The 19,494-nt window shown below is 39.3% G+C and overlaps 1 protein-coding gene across 1 annotated transcript; it reads right to left on the reverse strand.

Annotated features, from left to right (window-relative positions):
* Positions 1-573: 573 nt before the first annotated feature.
* On the reverse strand, positions 574-18,522 carry LOC101742084 (xaa-Pro aminopeptidase ApepP). The gene is made up of 18 exons (XM_004922197.5): positions 18,239-18,522; positions 17,227-17,303; positions 16,419-16,543; positions 14,352-14,523; positions 13,232-13,338; positions 12,809-12,944; positions 11,912-12,007; positions 10,763-10,839; positions 9,894-10,031; positions 9,185-9,256; positions 7,844-7,921; positions 6,856-6,986; positions 6,308-6,460; positions 5,447-5,579; positions 4,555-4,732; positions 3,034-3,125; positions 1,582-1,695; positions 574-809 (listed from the first exon to the last, which is right to left on the reverse strand). Exons 1-18 carry the CDS (start codon positions 18,268-18,270, stop codon positions 621-623), a joined length of 2,100 nt encoding a protein of 699 aa, XP_004922254.1. The 5' UTR covers positions 18,271-18,522; the 3' UTR covers positions 574-620.
* Between the last annotated feature and the right edge of the window lie 972 nt (positions 18,523-19,494).

A 19,494-nucleotide genomic window follows, 5' to 3' on the forward strand; every position in this document is an offset into this window, starting at 1 on the left:
ATACAATGTTCCCTGTGATTGTTTTACGAGTGTTTGGATCTCGATCCTTCTTATGATTGAAACTTTACTGGTGGCCCGGGGGCCTCACTAGTTTTACCAGGACAGGTAGGCGAGCGCAGGCTCAGCCAGGAGGGGTGGTATTTGCTAACAGCTGCCCGAGCGCCTAACAATTCAAGAGCAGCTGTTTCGCGAATGAATCGACCCGCTGAGAAGATCCAGCGAGAAACTCAGCGGGCTTGATGCGTGGGTTAGGTTGCACTCGAACTTTTTATCGAGTTCGACAAGCACGGTTATCGGGGTCCCTAAGCTGGCTCCTAGTGTTAGACTAGAAGGCGTCTAATGTAAAGGTTATCGGACCTAATGGATCCATAAGAATGTGTAACTCCCGATCCTTCACGACGCCGTGTAGTTGGCATTCGTCATCATCATCATCAGCCCACAGTCGTCCACTGCTGGACATAGTCCTCTCCCAATCCACATCAATGAGCCCGATCTTCGGCTCTCCTCATCCACTTCTTGCCGGCCACTGTTCGGAGGTCATCGTACCATAAACATAATAATAATAAACGGTACTTTATATGAAAATTTTATTTTTACACCACACATACATTAATTACAAACTATCCGAGCCAAGCTAAGAAAACGCTGATCAGGACAAGAGGCGTTACAACTTTCGCAGGGGCATTAGACCTTGTTATCGGCGCGCATTCGTCTGTAAGCCACTCCAGAACGTCATTGTAGCCTCGCTGTTCCAATATAGGACCTAAAGTCGTTAGCACTCTGGCGTGATAATTATTCAAGTACTTGATCTGAAAGAGATTGCAAATACGAGTTACCGCCACGGCTATGTGGATCAGTCCTGTCAATTTAAGCCGCGAATGAACAGAATCGATGAAACAACTTGATGGGGACTGGTGATTTCTAAATCAATCGAACCCTAATTAAACCCCGTTAAAACCCAAACAATGGCGCCTCTAGCTTCTAGATTATATTTTGCAGGTCGAACACTGAACGAAGTTTGGCGCTATGGAGGGTAGAGGTAAGGAGAACCGTCTCTGTGTGTGAAAAGTGTCCGTTAAAATCTGCCAAATAAGGGTGGCGCTACAGTAGCATCCAGGTAAATTTAAAAAAAGTGTTGAAAGCTATTAGAATAAGATAGAGAAATAAAAAAGGACGAAAGAACTATAAGCACTACAAAATCACAAAAAGTATTTTATTTAAAGCTGATAAGAAAACAATGGATTTTTCCACATTTTACCACAGCATAATTTCAGGTTATACTGATGAAATTAGTTTGGACTACGTAAACATGTGAGGTCTTGTATATCACTGTCATTAACTACTCTAGTCATTAAATAGAGCATACCCTGTGTCTATGCTAGCGCCATTCTGGAGGATTTTTGAACTGTTATTTAGTATACTGAAAGTGGGACACTTTTTCAAACTTCTCCCTTAAGACGGTTCTCCTTACCTCTACCCTCCATATTTGGTGCTAGTAAAAAGTAATAAAAAAAACAAAACAGACTATTACGTGAGTGTGTTCAGATAATTGCAAACGAGAATCGAGGAGTATTTACTAACCTCCAGATCGGTTAGTAGATTGACATCAAGGCACGCTGTTTGATGAGGCGCCAGGGATATCGTGTAGAACGCTACGGCGCCTCTCCCATCAAAATCACCGATAATGCCGTCAGCCTGGTGATATTACCAATCTTATTACAGGTGGTAGGACCTCTTGTGAGTTCGCGCGGGTGGGTACCACCTCCCTGCCTATTTCTGCCGTGAAGTAGTAATGCGTTTCGGTTTGAAAAGTGGGGCAGCTGTTGTAACTATACTTGAGACCTTAGAACTTATATCTCAAGATGGGTGGCGTATTTACGTTGTAGATGTCTATGAGCTCCAGTAACCACTTAACACCAGGTGGGCTGCGAGCCCGTCCACCCATCTAAGCAATAAAAAAAAAAAATATCCGCACCAGATTTTTCCTGTATGTTCAGCGCAAAAGCAAATTGCGAAATTGCAATCATCATTCTCCTGCCCTTCTCACAGTCACCTGGGGTCGGCTCAACATGTTTTCTCCTTCCATACTCCTATCGTATACCATTTCTTCGCTCACTCCCATCTTAGACATATCGTCTTTCACGCAATTCATCCATTTCTTCTTAGGTCTACCTCTTCCTTTATATCCTTCGACATTGATAGTTAACACTCTTTTACCAACCTCATTTTCATTTCGTCTCATCACATGTCCATACCATCCCAAACGCGCACTTTTCAATTCTGTCACAGATCCATTCTCACGGATCGTTTGGAACCTTTGGGTCTGTGGAGGGACTTCGGTTCCCTCTGTATTTTGTACCGTATGTTCCATGGGGAGTGCTCTGAAGAATTGTTCGAGATGATACCTGCATCTCGTTTTTACCATCGCACTGCCCGCCACCGGAGTAAAGTTCATCTATACTACCTGGAGCCACTGCGGTCATCGACAGTGCGTTTCCAGAGGTCTTTTTTGCCACGTACCATCCGACTATGGAATGAGCTCCCCTCCACGGTGTTTCCTGAGCGCTATGACATGTCCTTCTTTAAAAGAGGCTTGTGGAGAGTATTAAGCGGTAGGCAGCGGCTTGGCTCTGCCCCTGGCATTGCTGAAGTCCTTGGGCGACGGTAACCACTCACTATCAGGTGGGCCGTATGCTCGTCTGCCTACAAGGGCAATAAAAAAAAATGCCACTTTCAGCCTTCCTCTAAGATATTCATTCCGTATTGTATCCATTCTCGTTACTCCATACATCCGTCGCAACATTCGCATCTCTGCTAACATACATTTTCTGAGGCCTTTCATTGAAATTGCAATAATCTATCTATTAATTGACCAAAGTGGAAAATTACCACACAAATAAAGTATAATGTGAAATTATATTTAATAATTTATAATTTTTATAAAAAAAAAATCAACCAGCAATGTATAGTGTTGGTACTATAATATGGTCGCGCACCTCAATTTTGTTTACAGTACATCGAATGCTCACGTACCAGTACATGATCAGCGCTGCTGTTCATCTCGATAGTCTGGACCAGATCTTCGTGGCGAATCCCGTACTCCCCTACTTCGTAGTACCCGGGTTCTGATGAGAGACCATTAGTTTAATTTCGCTCTAGACATCATCGCATCAATTTGACTGTGTTACAATTTGTCAGGAGTAGAATCGAAAAGTAGGAATGTTAAATGAGTCGTCTATTATCAAAGGTGGCAATCTGTGCATTTGGACAAAAAAATGTTATTGATATGTCAGATTGATTTGAATATAATCGTCTCCTTCAAAGAATACGGTTCAAAACCTGCATTAAATAAAGGTTAATACTTAACCTGTTATTTATCTAAGATGTCGTTCAGAAGAGTTTTGTGACTGCCAATGGAATACAAAGTCAATAATTCGTTTTTCTGATTTACCAATAATTGTCCAAAAGTCACATTGCCGGCTAATAATTGGGAACAAATCATGCACGGTCAGGTGGGCTGTGAGCTCGTCCACCCATCTATGCAATAAAAAAACAAAACTACTGCACCAACGAGTCAGTCAGTCATTTAACATTTACTAGTGGTCCCGCCGTAGTCGAAATTCGACTATAATATTTTTTTTTTTATTGCTTCTTTGAATTTTTTGCTTAGTTTGTACATTATTATGGTTCTATTGTCAAAGAATATTATACTTACCTCCTTAATCACAGATTTCGCCAAGGCCACACTAATGCCGGCCACTGACATGTGAAAGGGCCGTCAAACATTTATTCGCAAACCTAGCGGCTGTGCAAATGGGTTCGATACTCAATTTGCGAACCCGTTTGCGCTTCCTCCTACACTTGTTTACGAATGTCTCACGAATTTCTCCTCCTTTTTAATTCGTCAATAGAACATTGAAGAGAAAAAGAGTTTTGAATTCTTTCCCAGACATCATTAACAGCCATACTGTTTTTATGGGCTTTCTCTAGATGGAGATACGCTACACAGCAGACGTCACGAATTATGAAAATGGCGATACGTCCGTTACCTTCGCAATCGTCGGCGCAACTGGGCAAGCGAATGTGTGGGAGACTACGCGAAGGATCGCGGTTCGCGCGCTTTGATGTCCGTTGAAAAACCGACACAGCTTGGAAAACCACAAATGCAGCGAAAACTTTGCATAATCATTTGCAAATGTCGTCCTACACTTGCGGGTTTGCGTATTCGTGCGCATGTGAGTGACCGGTGTAACGACAAACAATATTTAATCTATTCTCAATTTGACCCAGAGTATAAACAATAAAAAAAGAGTAGATATGCGTGTGTCTGTGTCAAATAGATGTTAGTGTGTATTATGTTTTTATCATAGAGTTATGGTTTTTATTTATTGATTTAATGTAACTTACTTCTGTATAATTTAAAAAACTATTAGCGTTCTGCACTCCTTCTCTATATTCTCTATAAGTGTGGGAAAGTGTGGCATTTTTCGTAAAAAGTGGTACAAAAATTTTGCTTCACGTATTAACGTATCGATTCCTTTTCGATTGACATACCATTACTGTATATCATGTTTGGTCTGATGCCAGGGTCATCAACCGAGACTGCACTGAGGATCCAGGCCGGTGCCTCGTGCACGTTGAGGTAGTGTCCCACGCCGTGACCCGTCCCGTGACCATAGTTGAGGCCGATGTCCCAAAGCGCCTTGCGGGCCAGCACCTCAATTGTGTGACCCTGGATGTTGAAATACTTGAGAATATAAATACTTGAAAATATAACTATACTTGAGACCTTTAGAACTTATCTCAAGGTGGGTGGCGCATTTACGTTGCAGATGTCTATGGGCTCCAGTAACCACTTAACACCAGGTGGACTGTGAGCTCTTCCACCAATCTAAGCAATAAAAATAAATAATAAATGGACACTTCCATAACTTTCTCAAGTGTGAATTATATGTAATTGTGAATATGTGTATATGACCGTGAGACTGGTTCCATGGCGTTTACAAAATGATGAAGTCATCGTCGCTGACGCCATTCTCTTCATCATTATATCATGGCCTTCCATAGTGATAATGACTAATACTTACTTTTCCAAACAATCCTTTCTATTGAATGTCAAATGTACAAGGACAACAACAGAGAGCTCCGCTCCGTTCGGCTGCGCGAGTCGAAACGTGTGGTGCGACAATAGTCACACATATTTATAGTAGAACAGTGAGGATAGTTTGTTCATTAATTTTCCTGAATACCGTCTTAAGCAATTGTTGACATGCTTTAGGACTTATTAACCAACAATTTTAATATCGCGGAAACAGTTAATTCTAATGAGTCTTATAATACCTAAAATAGCAGGATTACGCCGATATTAAATATATTTACCCTTTAAATGCTATGTATGTATTTGTAATTTTTATTAATTAAATGTGTATTATCAATAGAGTCTTACCAATATGCCTGCTGGCAAGACGGCAGTTCCCAGAGCGATCTGTCCCTTCATGACCCTTGTGAACGCTCGACGCTGTTCAGGAGTTGGGGAAGAGTTCATGTGCCGGGTCCTGGTGATATCGGTGGTGCCATCTCTGTGATAAGAAGAAAATTAATTGGTTGTCTGTAAAGCCAGCTTACGGACAATAGTTTTACGTGTTAACGTCAGTAGCGGAACTATTCGAACTGCTAGCTCTGACACTTATGGACTAATAAATATATCAAAACCAATAAATATAGTCCACTCTCATTTACCACGACGCAACGTATGGTCCTTCGAGCCGGATAAATATGTGACAAATTAAAGATTGAATTTATGAAATATGAAATCGATGCGTCGCCCTTGGCGGCTAGAATTGAAAGGGAAAAGTGTCACAGCGGACGTTGCTCGTTGACGCTTTTGACGTTCCGAAATCAAACACATATAATCATTACAAACATTAAGCGGTTGGCAGTGGCTTGGCTCTGCCCCTGGCATTGTTAACATCCATAAGCGACGGTAACCACTCACCATCAGGTGGGCCGTATGCTAGTCAGCCTACAGCGGCAGTAAAAAATAATCAATATTTGGTATTTATAATTTAACTTTGTTCTTGTAACATTCCATTCTCATGACATCATTTAAAAGTGAAGCTATTTTTCACTATTATTGGGAGAATTCCCGGAAAGTATTTTTGTTTTTGAAAATTATTTTTCTCTGCGACCCTCCAAGTTTTGTAGTTAATTTAATTGGCCCTCAAAGGTGTGTAGTTTGGATAGTCCTAATCTAAGGTTACCAGTTTATATAGGAAAAAAAAAAGAAGTCCTTCAGCTGAAGTCTTACTTGTATTGCCCTCCTGAATCAACCAGAACCATGTCATCCTTGGTGATCACTCTCTGAGGACCCTCGCTCAGAGGACTGTAGTGTATTATCGCACCATTCTCTCCGGCGCCGGCGATAGTCGAAAACGAAGGACCCATGGAGTCGGTTTCTTCACTAGAATTTTTTATTTGTTTTACTCCGAAATTGTAGTTATTGTTTTTATTTAATTTTGATATTCGATATGAAATGTTATTGTTAATAAATGTAATATGAATGCAAAAATAATAATCATAGTAATACAAAGTTTTATAATTATTTTACATTTCATTCGATTATATTAGATAGATTTATTCAGAATGTATTAAGTACGAATATTAGGTACGAAGTAGAAAACAAAGAGAACCACGAATATAAGGAACACTGTATATATAATGCTTCCTATCTCATTTCCTCCCACGTTAAATCTTATGAATTTATGCGTCTGTCTCTTTTTACTGTCGCTTTTTCGTTTCATCGACTTTCGAATCACAATGATGCTGAAGAAGTTTTCGCCTTAAAGAACAACGCACCTCCTGTATTCAGCGAGTTTGTTTACCAAGCCGACCTCGGTGACCTCGGCTCCAGTGTCCAACTGCCGGTGAAGCCAGTAGAGCGCCCTTACCACAGCTACGCCATCTTTGACATGTGCGTTACGGAAGCCCTAAAATGTGATCATGTCAGTAGCGGAACTATTCGAACTGCTAGCTCTGACGTCACGCGAGAAGAGACATGTGTCACAAGCCAACGCTTGGGCTGATCGTGCCTCTCTATCGCTTGCTCCGCGCTCTCGCTTGCACGCTCAGGCTCGGGCGGAACGTGACACTTTTGCGTGCGTGCAGCCGGTGTTCATCGATTTAAAACACGTTGTCAATTCAAAAACACCAAGGGTTACAATGTTTATTGGGGAGATTTGGAATCTGGAATAGCTTCTTAGGCTATGGTCGAATAAGTAGGGGTAAGAAAAGATGATACGATATAGATATCGAAGGTTGAAAGATTGTTTGGTTTACGAAATTTTTGTAAAATTTACAGAAGAGCCATTTAAGTAAAGTTTAAACATTTGGATAAATGAATCATAATAAAAAAAAATCTTCTTCAGCTATTTTTAATAATGTAAATTTAACTATAGTTCAATTAGAAACGTCGAACTGCTCTCAGACCCCATGTCTCAAGGTGGGTGGCGGCATTTATGTTGTTGATGTCCATGAGCCCAAGTAACCACTTAAGACAAAGCTTAGTGTCTTTGCGGTATGGGCCAAAAATATTCTTAGGCTCGCGGTCTGCTCCCAATATTTGCAGACTGAAGTCCCGCATACCTCGCGTACCTCCTAGTCGCGGATACCTCGCAGGAGGTTCGGCCCCCCGCCCCAAAAAAAAGGTTCAGTGTCTAATTTAGTACTTATTTTAACCTCAAATGACGTCACATGTTAGAGACAAAATCTTTGGGAGTCGATGAATGTGGAACCTCTATTAAACCTAGAGGTATTATGTCGATAATGTCAGCTGGTGTCATCATACCTGCAATTCGACTTCATTCTTGATAACCTTCATCAAGGCTACAGGAGATACAGAAGACTGAATGTTAACGTTTGAGGCCTGAAAAAAAAGCAATGTACTACATTGATAATCGAAAACACCGCAATGTATGACAATTTGAATAGCAGGGTCACCGGCCCCGCGCGAACCTCCGCAGACCGCCCCAGATGAACATAAAACTGTGTTATTGGACAAAAACATCTTTATTTTTCTTAAAGGCGGCCAAGCTAACACCTGTGTTGGTGTTAAATGGCTACCAGACATTGGCATGACCCGTTGTTACATTACTCAGCGTAACTGCTCCGCGTCAGAAATGGACAAAATGGCGATTTATATCAGTTACTGAAAATTGGCGGTATTTTTAAAAACACGATGCTATTCTTTCATCATGGTAGTTTTTCGTGAACATAATATACATAATTATATTTATGTAAAATCTTTAAAACTGCTTAGTTTTAAAAAAAAGATTTTTCTTAAGCAGATTCACTAACCTGTCTGTCATTAGGAAAAAAGAGGAATTCAGTTTTACATAGTAATTCAATAAGACTGTTTAAAATAATAATTTAAAAATGAAATGAAAGACTTCACATGATTAAATGTTGTTTTCTTAATATTTTACAGAAAACGCAATTAAGACTTTTATTATTGTTCAATCATTCTAGAATATTCGATATTATATCCTTTATTCGATTCGAGCCAATAAAATGGTCGATTTCTCCGCACGAAATTTATTTTAATTCCATCTTTATCATAGCAAAGTATACACGTCTTTTACCTTCAGAGCTACACTACGTCTGTTTTCCGTTCTGTCGGGTAACTACCATCATTCCTTCTCAAAACTATAAGCCAAACATACATTCGCCGTCTCTCTTACTTTCTAACACGACATGTCCTATCTCTCTCACACAGTCATGTTCTATATCAGTAATTTATCCACACATTCCGTTCCTATATTTATATAGTGTATTTATTATTTTTGGCATTTTATGGTGTTTTTAAAATGATATCGTTTATTGATGAATGATGATAAATTCTATTTAATACATTTCTAGTGCACAATGATAACAACAGAGAGCTCCGCCTCGGTCGGCTGCTCAAGTCGGAATGTTTTGTGCGACAATAGTCACTCGTATCTATAGTAGAAATTGTGAGTAGCTTACTCATGAATTCTCTTGAATATCGTCTTAAGCAGTTGTTGACATGCGTAAAATTAAGGAAACACAGTTAGCTTTAACAACTAATCTTATATAACCAAATAATAGCCTTGCGACATAACGTTCCGACATATATATAAAGCTTTACAACAACTTAATGTGTACATACACTTTCAACCGCAGAATAGACAGCGTGGCTCGCGTCATCGGACAACCAGATACTCCTACCGGATACTTCGGACTGCAAATTTAATAGCACAATGCAAAAATAATAATCATTTATTTTATAATATAATCACACAATTCGTCGTTGTAACTTACATTAATAACCTTAAAAAGAGCTATATTAGGTTCAAATATCTGTTTCAGAGATCTTCAGATTACCTCCTGTTAGGTTAGGTTAATAAACGTTAGTAGTAGTAATGTAGTAAGCTAAACAAATATACACCATTACGGACAACACAAAAGCACAGGTCGGATCTTTATAAAGTTCAATAGAAATATGAAAGTTTTAGGAACACCGGCTTTCAAATAAAACGTGATCATGTAAACTGCATCGCTTTTGAAAGAAGAAAAAAATACAGTCGAGTCGGTAACTTCCCCCTTTTTGAAATCGGTTAATAATGACATCAATAAATATTTCTAAAATTACGCTTACAAAAAACGGCTATTATTAAAAACGAATACTAGTTAAGCTTAGTCGACTAGGGATAGCTCTTCATCTCCATACTAGATGGCGTTATCGCGCTATTTGCTACTGCCGCCCTTGACCGACAGATGGCTCGCTCTGCAGTGCGCTTGTAAGAATATTAACGTTCAAAATTAAACTGGATTCGCGGTTTAAATAAACTGGTTTCACTAACAGGTCTGATACTCACCGCCAACGTACCGAGATACGTGAAGATTTCTGCATACGGTCTTGCCTGTAATCGGGTGTTCTCTGAAGCCAAGTGCTGTGATATGTCTGACGACAGAACTCCGTTGCCCCAGAACAGAATAATATTGTTCGGTGCTACCTACGTCAGTAAAATAGAGTATGTATAATAATATTTTGATGTGAAACGTCTATAGTCGCACGTAAAACCGATTGCAGGCGTTGTATCTATCACCGGATCGGAATCGCGATCCACTGAAAAGATCCGGTAAGAAAGTCAGTGGGTTGTGTCTATGGGTTATTTTATCAACATACGGATAACTACTATATCTTCAATTTTATTATACACAGAAACGTGACGTAAATGACAAATTTAATTATACTTAAGTTACAGTACTCGACGATAACTACTGCTCATTGATCTTTAGAAAGAAAATATCGGCTAATTTCAGCTTCGAAGAGTTATATGTTCGTTTTTCATTACTAGATGGCGTTAGTTGTTATCGTGTTGTCCGTTTCATGTATTGACCAAGAGATGGCTCTAGCTGTCACAGTACTATTGATCGATACTAGAGTATTAACTGCCCTTGGAAACGTGTTTACTGCCGATAACTAGACAACGATATACTAGGTTTTTTTTTGCTCGTCTACTTTCTCTATACATTGTCATTATTTTGGTGTACGTAAGTGCTATGGTGTTTTTCTTTTGTATTGTGTTGTATTGTGTTGTGTTGTGTTGTGCTATGCTGTGTTGTGTTGTGTTGTGTTGTGTTGTGTTGTGTTGTGTTGTGTTGTGCTGTGCTGTGCTGTGCTGTGCTGTGCTGTGCTGTGCTGTGCTGTGTTGTGTTGTGTTGTGTTGTATTGTGTACTTACCAGATCCGTTCTGATGACCAAATAGGCAAAGAACACCGGATTAAACGGTATATCAGTACCACGGAGATTTAGTGTGTCTATAAAAGAGCAAAGATGGCGGCTGTTATTTTTGTTTCTCTTGAGGGTAAGCGATAAACGACCGATCGTTTTGTTTTTTGAATAAAATATTTCAGCAATCATAGGCTCGGTGTGGTTATCTTAACATGTTGTATGAGCTTGTTACTGGCCCTTTTAATATCGTGTACAGACGGTAAAAGAAAAGAGGACCATTTTAGTGTATTAAAAAGCGTCCGCTGAAAGGGAGCCAATTAAGGTGGCGCCACAGTAGCAAGTGGAAGGATTTAAAAAAACAGCGCCATAAAGTACCACACTTTACTATGTTGAAAACTGCTATATTCATATAATTTCCACTTGCTACACTAGCGCTATTTCCGTGAGACTTCCAACAATAAATTGCTGTTTACAGGTGGACGCTTTTTTAACTTGTCCCATATAAAAGATGACGCTCCTTACTTTTACCCTCCATAATATCATTAAGGTTTGTATGGGTGAGCACCAAACCGGTACCGGACACCGGTAACTACTAATCCGTTTGCTTAATTAAACAATAGAAAAAAACACGTGTGGCACTCGGGGACTGCCACGGTAAAGCTATTGCATAACATTTTTTAACAACTTATGCATTTATAATTAGACAATAATAATTAAATTTTAATATTAACACAATAATAAAATAAGACGACGCTATGTTTATAAACATAAACCCAAGCAAAACATTAACTGTCCCCTTCACACTCAAAAGCTATATCGCGCGAGAGAGAGAGATTGGCCGATTTTCATAATGCGCATGCAGCGCGACGTCACGTCGCGCGCTTATTCACAAACACTACACAAGCACAACGTGTGAATGTGTTGAACGCGAGCTACATAGTAGGCAGAGTGGGGTGTTAGGTTTTATTTTCGTTACGGAATTTCTTGATTCGGTCACCGCGGTCAAAGCCCGCGAGAAAAGCTATGCAATAGCTTAAAAATGCGACGCCATTATGAGCATAATGTCCATGCTCTCGGTGTTAAACTAAGAGCTTAGTAGTTGTATTTAAGTTGATATTGGTTTGGCCCATCACAGGGTACCCTAAGAAGTGCACTCACAGGCTATATCATCGAGGGCTGTCAGGACCAAAGCGGAGGCGCCTCTTGAATTCATTTGTTGAAGCAGTTGCGAGATTTTGTCACTCGAAGGTCGACCTGTAAATCCATATTTTACACGAGATTAGATAAGCTAATGGATCTTTGGTTGCTGCTTGAAACGGTTTCTTGAAATTCCTTTCAAATATGTTGTTATTACTGATTTAATAGTGTTCTTTTTATTAAAAATACCAAACCTTCTTGCCGATTCAACTCAACGGTCACATTGCAATCCGAATCGGTGTAAAAAACACAACTATTTAAAACCGCTTATAAATATATATATATAAAAAAAGTACTTAATAATTTTTATTTTAGTGAAGGCGCGAGGTCGCAGTCACATTGGTGGCATTCAAAATGACTGCAGAATACAAGACAAAATACTATGATAGCCCAAGGTCACTTCCCATCAATAATAACATCAATAGGCCGATCTAGAAGGAGCTGGCAGAAATTTCTACTAAACAGCAGAAAGGATGAACGTTAGTCGAGCTAAGGTAACCATCTCGTTCTCGGGTATCGAGTATCTTCTATTTGTATCTGCTTTTGTATCAGCTTCAAACGAGAACATCATATAATCAAAAAAGCTCTACATTCCGTGAAAGGTGAAGAATTGTGGGAGAAGAGCATAGTGCGTTGAAGGATCGACTCGAAGCTGGACACGACCCTCAGCAATGAAGAATTCGACTAAAGAGGGAGAGAGGAGATGGGAAAAGAGATATATCAACCTACTCTACTACACACGCTTGTAACGACAGTCGGTATGAGTCTGGCAAGGTTATTTTGTCGTGTTATTTTGTCCCTCTATATATACCTGACACGCTTCTATTTGCTGTAGTGCTGTCGGAATACACTGCTTACCAGTAAAGTTCACGGTCAGAGGAATCAATGGATTGTTAGGTCGGCTCGGAGGACCATCACCAATACTAACTCTGGCCAAGTCTATTAAATTTTCAGATATTGCTTCTAATTTGATGTTGGCTCGAGTTAGTGCCGCCTGCAAAGCGATATATATTTATTACACTTCATTAGATTATCGCGAATTGATCGACCAAGGATGATGTAGAAAAGAGCTTAGCAGGTACATTTTTTTATTGTCTTTGCACGCAGACGAGCATACGGCCCACCTGATGGTGAGTGGTTACTGTCGCCCATGGACTTCAGCAATGCCAGGGGCAGAGCCAAACCGCTGCCTACATTGGTTGATTAAAAAAAAGTATATGTTCTTAAAATATGCAATCAGAATAAATCAAGAGTTATTCCTAATGTTTAATTGGAGCTTACCTGGAGAGTGTTCCATGAGTTTCTGGTGTACGTAGTTGGGTCGACAGCAACTACAGAGTTCGGTGGCATATTCGCAACTAACCAATTTTGGATCGAGGGATCGGTGCCTAGAAAAACACCAATGTATGTGTGTACTTATGTTCCACACAGAGTCGGCAGAGCCGTTTTCGATAATTAAATAACCTAATAAACCTAAGCTTTTCTCAAGTTTCTCAAGTTTTGAAGTCGTCGTGGCCTAAAGGATAAAACGTCCGGTGCATTCGTGGTGAGCGATGCACCGGTGTTCGAATCCCGCAGGCGGATACCAATTTTTCTAATGAAATACGTACTCAACAAATGTTCACGATTGACTTCCACGGTGAAGAAATAAAATCGTGTAATAAAAATCAAACCCACTAAATTATAATTTGCGTAATTACTGGTGGTAGGACCTCTTGAGAGTCCGCGCGGTAGGTACCACCACCCTGCCTATTTCTGCCGTGAAGCAGTAATGCGTTTCGGTTTGAAGAGTGGGGCAGCCGTTGTAACTATAGTGAGACCTTTGAACTCATATCTCAAGGTGGGTGGCGCATTTACGTTGTACATGTCTATGGACTCCAGTAACCACTTAATACCAGGTGGGCTATGAGCTCTTCCACCCATCTAAGCAATAAAAAAATAAAAATAAAAATACATGTGTGCAATTCACACGTGGTAGAAGTGAAACCTTCCAAAATTAAAATACAATTATCCTAAACGTCTTAAAATTTTGTCATTAGTAAATAATTGTAAGGTAGCGCCCTCTGTGAATTGATATTTTAATTTCACGTATAATCCTAAATTAAAATTCACTACAAGAGCTTTCATACACACGTTAGTATTAAAAAAATCTCACAGATGGCGCTGTATTAAATAGTATGTATATTTCTGTCTCATTCTTTTGTATTTGTGTCTCTTACCTGTCGTTTTTTCCGTTGCATCCTGTTTGAAATCACAACGATTCTAAAGAAGTTTTCACTTCAAAAAGTTAAATAAATAATTTCAATATTAAATAGTTTAACATAGATTAGCTTAAGTTATCATTGCTGTCATTGGCGTTTTTTTACACATTTTTTTTTTATCGACTCTCGAATCGTCTTACCTTGCCTCATCAGCTCCCAAAGACTCCCGTCTACTTCCACTTCGAACTGCGTGAAGTATCTAGCGTCTGTCCAGACTAAAGCTCTGGTGGCGGTCACCACCGAAGTACCAGACGAGCCACGCAGACCCGACACCCATTCTCGGCGAGCATCAGAAGGCGCTATGTATTGCGACTGAAAAATTACATATACTGTGTGCTTGGTGCGAGTTTTTAAACGTTCTTAAGACGAGCTACCAATAATATATCGAAGGGTGAAAGGCCATTTGGTCTTGCCCTTTGACCGCCATGTAGGTCAACGGTGCCCTACGCGGCGCACTGAACTAATTATGTTGATTTCTCTCTTCGGTATTCTTAATAAAGCGCCGGAATATCTAGTAGATTCCGGGAAAGACAATGATAATTAATCTGTTTCTAAGATACCTAAAAGACTAAAACGTACATTAAAAAAAAAGTGTGTGTGTCCGCTCCGACGCACGACTGGAGTTTACTGGATATAAAAAATTAAACGAAACAATACGAGAAATAGTTCTATATTACGACAACACGATACACTACAGATTATTAACAAATTAACGAGACACAAAACAAACGACTAACAAATATATGAAAATACAATAATGAGAGAAACGCGCGATCAGTACGAGGCTTTGTGGCGGACTGCCGGCGCAGCAGCCCGGCGTCACCTGCGATAACGCGGCCGCGCGTTGGCTCCTGATTGGCGCGCGCACGCATCACGCAATCAGGAGCCAATCAGGCGCATAACGCATTTCGTGTGACATGCTAGTACGATTTTGGTCCCCATAATTTTCATACCCCGGGCCTATATATGTAAATCGATTCTAAAGGAGTAAACTCCAACAAAAGTAGTTTGGTAAATTTAGGCAATCTAGACGCCTTAGTAACAGTAGATCGACGTAATTACTTCAGTGCGCCGCGTAAGGCACCGGTGACCTACACGACAGGCAAAGACTTAAGCAACATTTTTGTAATTTTACAGGAGAGCCATTTAAAGTTTAAAATTTAGAAAAAATATCTTCAGCTATTTGAATGGGATAAAGTTAACAGAGGTTCAATTAAAAACATCGAACTGTCGATGCTGATACCAAATAAAACGGACCTCTAATTACAATGATAAATGTCGCGTGCTAAGCGAAAAATCGCTTAAGCCAATAAGCTTGGATATAGAAGCATTGATTGGCTGTCTTGGCTCTTTAAATCACAATGACAGTCTTATTCTTACAGAGTAAGCTTCAGTCGCGTGTCCGAACTGACATGACATGCACGATTTAAACTATACTCTATTCCAATGACGAAGTCCCGTGATACAGATGTTATTATCATGTTACTAGCGACCCGCCTTCGCTTCGCTTCGGAAACTGTAATTTATTATTGATTTCTCCACTATTTAATGGATGTTATTATACATACAAACCTTCCTCTTTAATCACTCTATCTGTTAAAAAAAAACCGCATCAAAATTCGTTGCGTAGTTTTAAAGATTTACGCATACATAGGCACAGACAGATATAGGGACAGAGAAAGCGACTTTGTTTTATACTATGTAGTGATTGTGTGTATGAATTAATTTTAGGTATATTATAATGAATTAGATCATTATGTATTTTTTAAATGATGTTTACTTCCATGAGCCAAAAATGATTATTACTTAAAATTATGCGAGTCGTGAAGATTTACGTTCTAAGAAGTGTCAATAGGGACTTCGTATTTGGAATAGAGCAGCCTTTCCCAAAGTGGGGATAACGCCCCCTTGTCGGCGCTGTAGGCCTAAAGGGGGCGGTAAGAGACCCTGGAAAAAAATAAGGACATTGTCTAAAGGCTTGGGAGGCGATTTGTAATTTCATCTAGTAGAGTAGTACTCTTAGATACCGACTGAGCTCTCGCTATAGTGGTTTTTGGGTTGGTGAAAAAATGGGGGCGCTCAAAATAATTTATTCTCAAAGTGGGACGTAGACAAAATAAGTTTGGGAGCCTCTGGAATAGAGTGTAGATTTGGTTCTAGATCTTTACGCGCAAAGTAAACTATGCTAGGTAATAGATTACACATACGTTATGGGCATCAGCTGTGGGCACGATGTATGCGTCGACTGCTCTAGAAGCCAAGACAAGTCGCACTGCCCTGAGACGCTCTTGACTCTCGGAACGAGTCAACTTTGTTACATTTCCGGGAAGCACTAAAAAAAATAATTGAGTGGGCTTTATGTCCCAAAAATAAAGGCTCGATCTTATTTCTTTTCTAAATTGAATAGCGAAAAGCATTTTATTATAAGCACAATATTTAATTACAAATTTTCATATTTACACACGTTAATAGTATTTATTAATCGCCTTGTTTCGAGTACCTAATTAATATTGTGTGAATATCACGCCTTATCTCTTAATAGTATATTAATAAAGCTTTTGTTTTTATATAACTTAATAAGTTTTATTAAACCTCCAAGGCTTCGAAAACAAAATGTCTGCCGACATAAATTAAAAATGAAATTTTGGCGCCAAACGTTAACTTTTATGTAATAAAATCAAGTCTTGACTATTGATGCTATCCATACAGGCAGGTACAAAACACGTCATTTCGCATCCTGCCGATCCACTAACAGTGCTTTTAGGTACCCCAAGCACCGGTCGTCGGACACGTAATGGCGTCTACATTGTTGATGTCTATGGACTCCAACGACCACTAACACCATGCGATTAGTGAGCATCTATGCAATAGAACTGGGACAGTTTCCTTTGGATGTTTTCGACTTCGGATGCAATTTCGATTTCCATTGGTTTTTTGTATCTGTTGTATCATCAGCATTTCTAGTGCACATCAAGGTTAAAATAAATCCCTTTTTAAGCGAGTGAAAGATTTTACCTGCCACCGGTGCAACACTCTCGGCCGAATCGTAATAATTATTAGGAATATGACATCGAGATATACTGAAACATAAACTGAAAAACAAACAATTAATTAAGGTATAGTAAATAAAAATAAAATACTTCAGAAAACAGAAATGTTAAAAACGAAATGTCCTAATTTGGTTGGAATCCATGGTTAGGTATGTTATATTGGAATATTGTTTAGCCTGCGTAGATTGGGCATTTTTTAATTGTTTTTTTTTTTTGCTTATATGGGTATGAAGGAGCTTGCAGCCCATCTGGTGTTATGTAGTTACTGGAGCCCATAGACACCTACAACGTAAATACCAGCACCCACCTTGAAACATGAATTCTAAAGTCTCAGTATGTATAGTTACAACGGCCGCCCCACCCTTCAAACCAAAACGCATTACTGCTTCAAGAGAGTCAGTCAATCAAAGTAAAAAAAATTAATCTTCTTCAGCTATTTGAATGGAGTAACTTAGTAAGTAAACTTAATCGAAGCTCAATTAAAAACATCGCACTGTTCATGCTAATATCAAATAAAACGGACCTTTAATTACAAAAATAAATGACACGTAATAAACGAATTTTTATACCTTTAAACGAGAAATTCTTGTATATTAATATATATGTATATATAATCTGAATCTCGGAAACGGCTCCAACGATTTTCATAAAATTTAGTGTACAGGGGATTTCGGGGGCGATAAATCGATCTAGCTACGATTTATTTTCAGAAAATGTTGTTTTATTCGTGTTGTCAATAATCAACTCTTCCCGACATCTATTGGCGAATAATAATACTATTTCTCTTAATTGAGGGCAACTAACCGCTTTAAAGACACAACAAGATGGCGTTATAAAAAAAAAACAGGTCATCATCTAGTGTCACTTAAACCAAATAACTTTTTACCCCTCGAGCTATGTATAATGACAATAAAACAATGCAAGAATAAATCATAAATCTAGCTTTTAAATTCGTAATTATATCTGCGAATACGTACCACCATATAATTAGAACGAAGGCACGGGCCATTGCGACGAATTTGTCGTGTACAATATTGATTTAATCGTAAATATATCTATCTATTACGTTGTTTTAGACAAGCGTTTGATTAGATAGTGATGAGTTAATAAAAAAACAATTTCCGATAATGGATTCGCACTTGAATCACGTTATAAAAGGGATTTATTAATTACTAGCGACCCGCCCTCGCTTCGCTTCGGAAACATTAAATTTTATTATTGATAGCTGAGTCCCGCGATGTTACCCGCGGTTATTGTCGTACCGCGGGGCGAAGCTAGTAAAAAAAAGTACCCTTAGTTACTCCTTATATCATCACCTACCTGTCAGTGAAAATCCCGTCAAAATCGGTCCAGTCGTTCCAGAGATTATCTGGAACAAACAGACAGACAGACAGACAAAAATGTTAATTTGGTGTATGTTCCGTATATACATATATTCATATGCATGTAGTAAAAAGCGGTTATTTCAATATTACAAACACACACTCCAATTTTATTTATATGTATAGATTGATAAAAACTTATTCTTTTAAAGGTAGAACAAAATTAACCTTGTCTCTCGATCGGTTTGGTTTTTTATTCGTTTTTTTTTATCTATCTCTTTCTTCCTGGCTATTTATCCCACATGGTGGTAGGGTCAGCTTTACTTACTTATTCCTCCACTTCGCTCTGTCTTCGACATCCTCGTCAGCAACATTGCATTCCCTATTGTCTTTCAGCACTACATCCTTCCTCGTCTTGGGTCTACCTCTAGGTCTCCGACCGGGTAGGTCGAGTAGTAGTGCCAAATTTCTGGCATAGGCAGATGGCTTCCTTTTTACGTGTTTTTTGTATATTTTTCGTAAATGTTTTATCATTTTAAAGTTCTTTCATGTTTGCTGACGTATGAATCCTTTGCTGGCGTTTTATCTAGCTGCTTCTGATTATTCATTCCTCTACTACTATCCACTTACGGTGCTTTTAGGTACCTCAAGCACCGGTCATCGTTCTGGTCGAACCCATCGCTCGCGACGCAGGGCTCGACGAGTAAATTAACCCACAGACACAGCCCACTGAGTTTCTCGCCGGATCTCTCAGTGGATCGCGTTTCCGATCCGGCGATAGATTCTGCGAAGCACTGCTCTTGCTAGGATTAGTGTTAGCAACGTCATCAGGTTTGAGCCCCGTGAGCTCTCCTGCTTGTTAGGTTACGCTGACATAACCTCTCAAGGCTATCAACTAAGGTAGGAAAAAA

Source organism: Bombyx mori, chromosome 11, assembly GCF_030269925.1.
Source record: "Bombyx mori chromosome 11, ASM3026992v2".
NCBI classification, from domain to species: domain Eukaryota; kingdom Metazoa; phylum Arthropoda; class Insecta; order Lepidoptera; family Bombycidae; genus Bombyx; species Bombyx mori.

Coding starts and splice junctions, on each gene's coding strand:
- LOC101742084 (XM_004922197.5), bottom strand. CDS start 18,270: ATGGCCCGTGCCTTCGTTCTAATTATATGGTG. Junction 10,032..10,762: donor TGGTCATCAGAACGGATCTG/GTAAGTACACAA, acceptor TTACTGACGTAG/GTAGCACCGAACAATATTAT. Junction 6,987..7,843: donor AGAATGAAGTCGAATTGCAG/GTATGATGACAC, acceptor ATCACATTTTAG/GGCTTCCGTAACGCACATGT.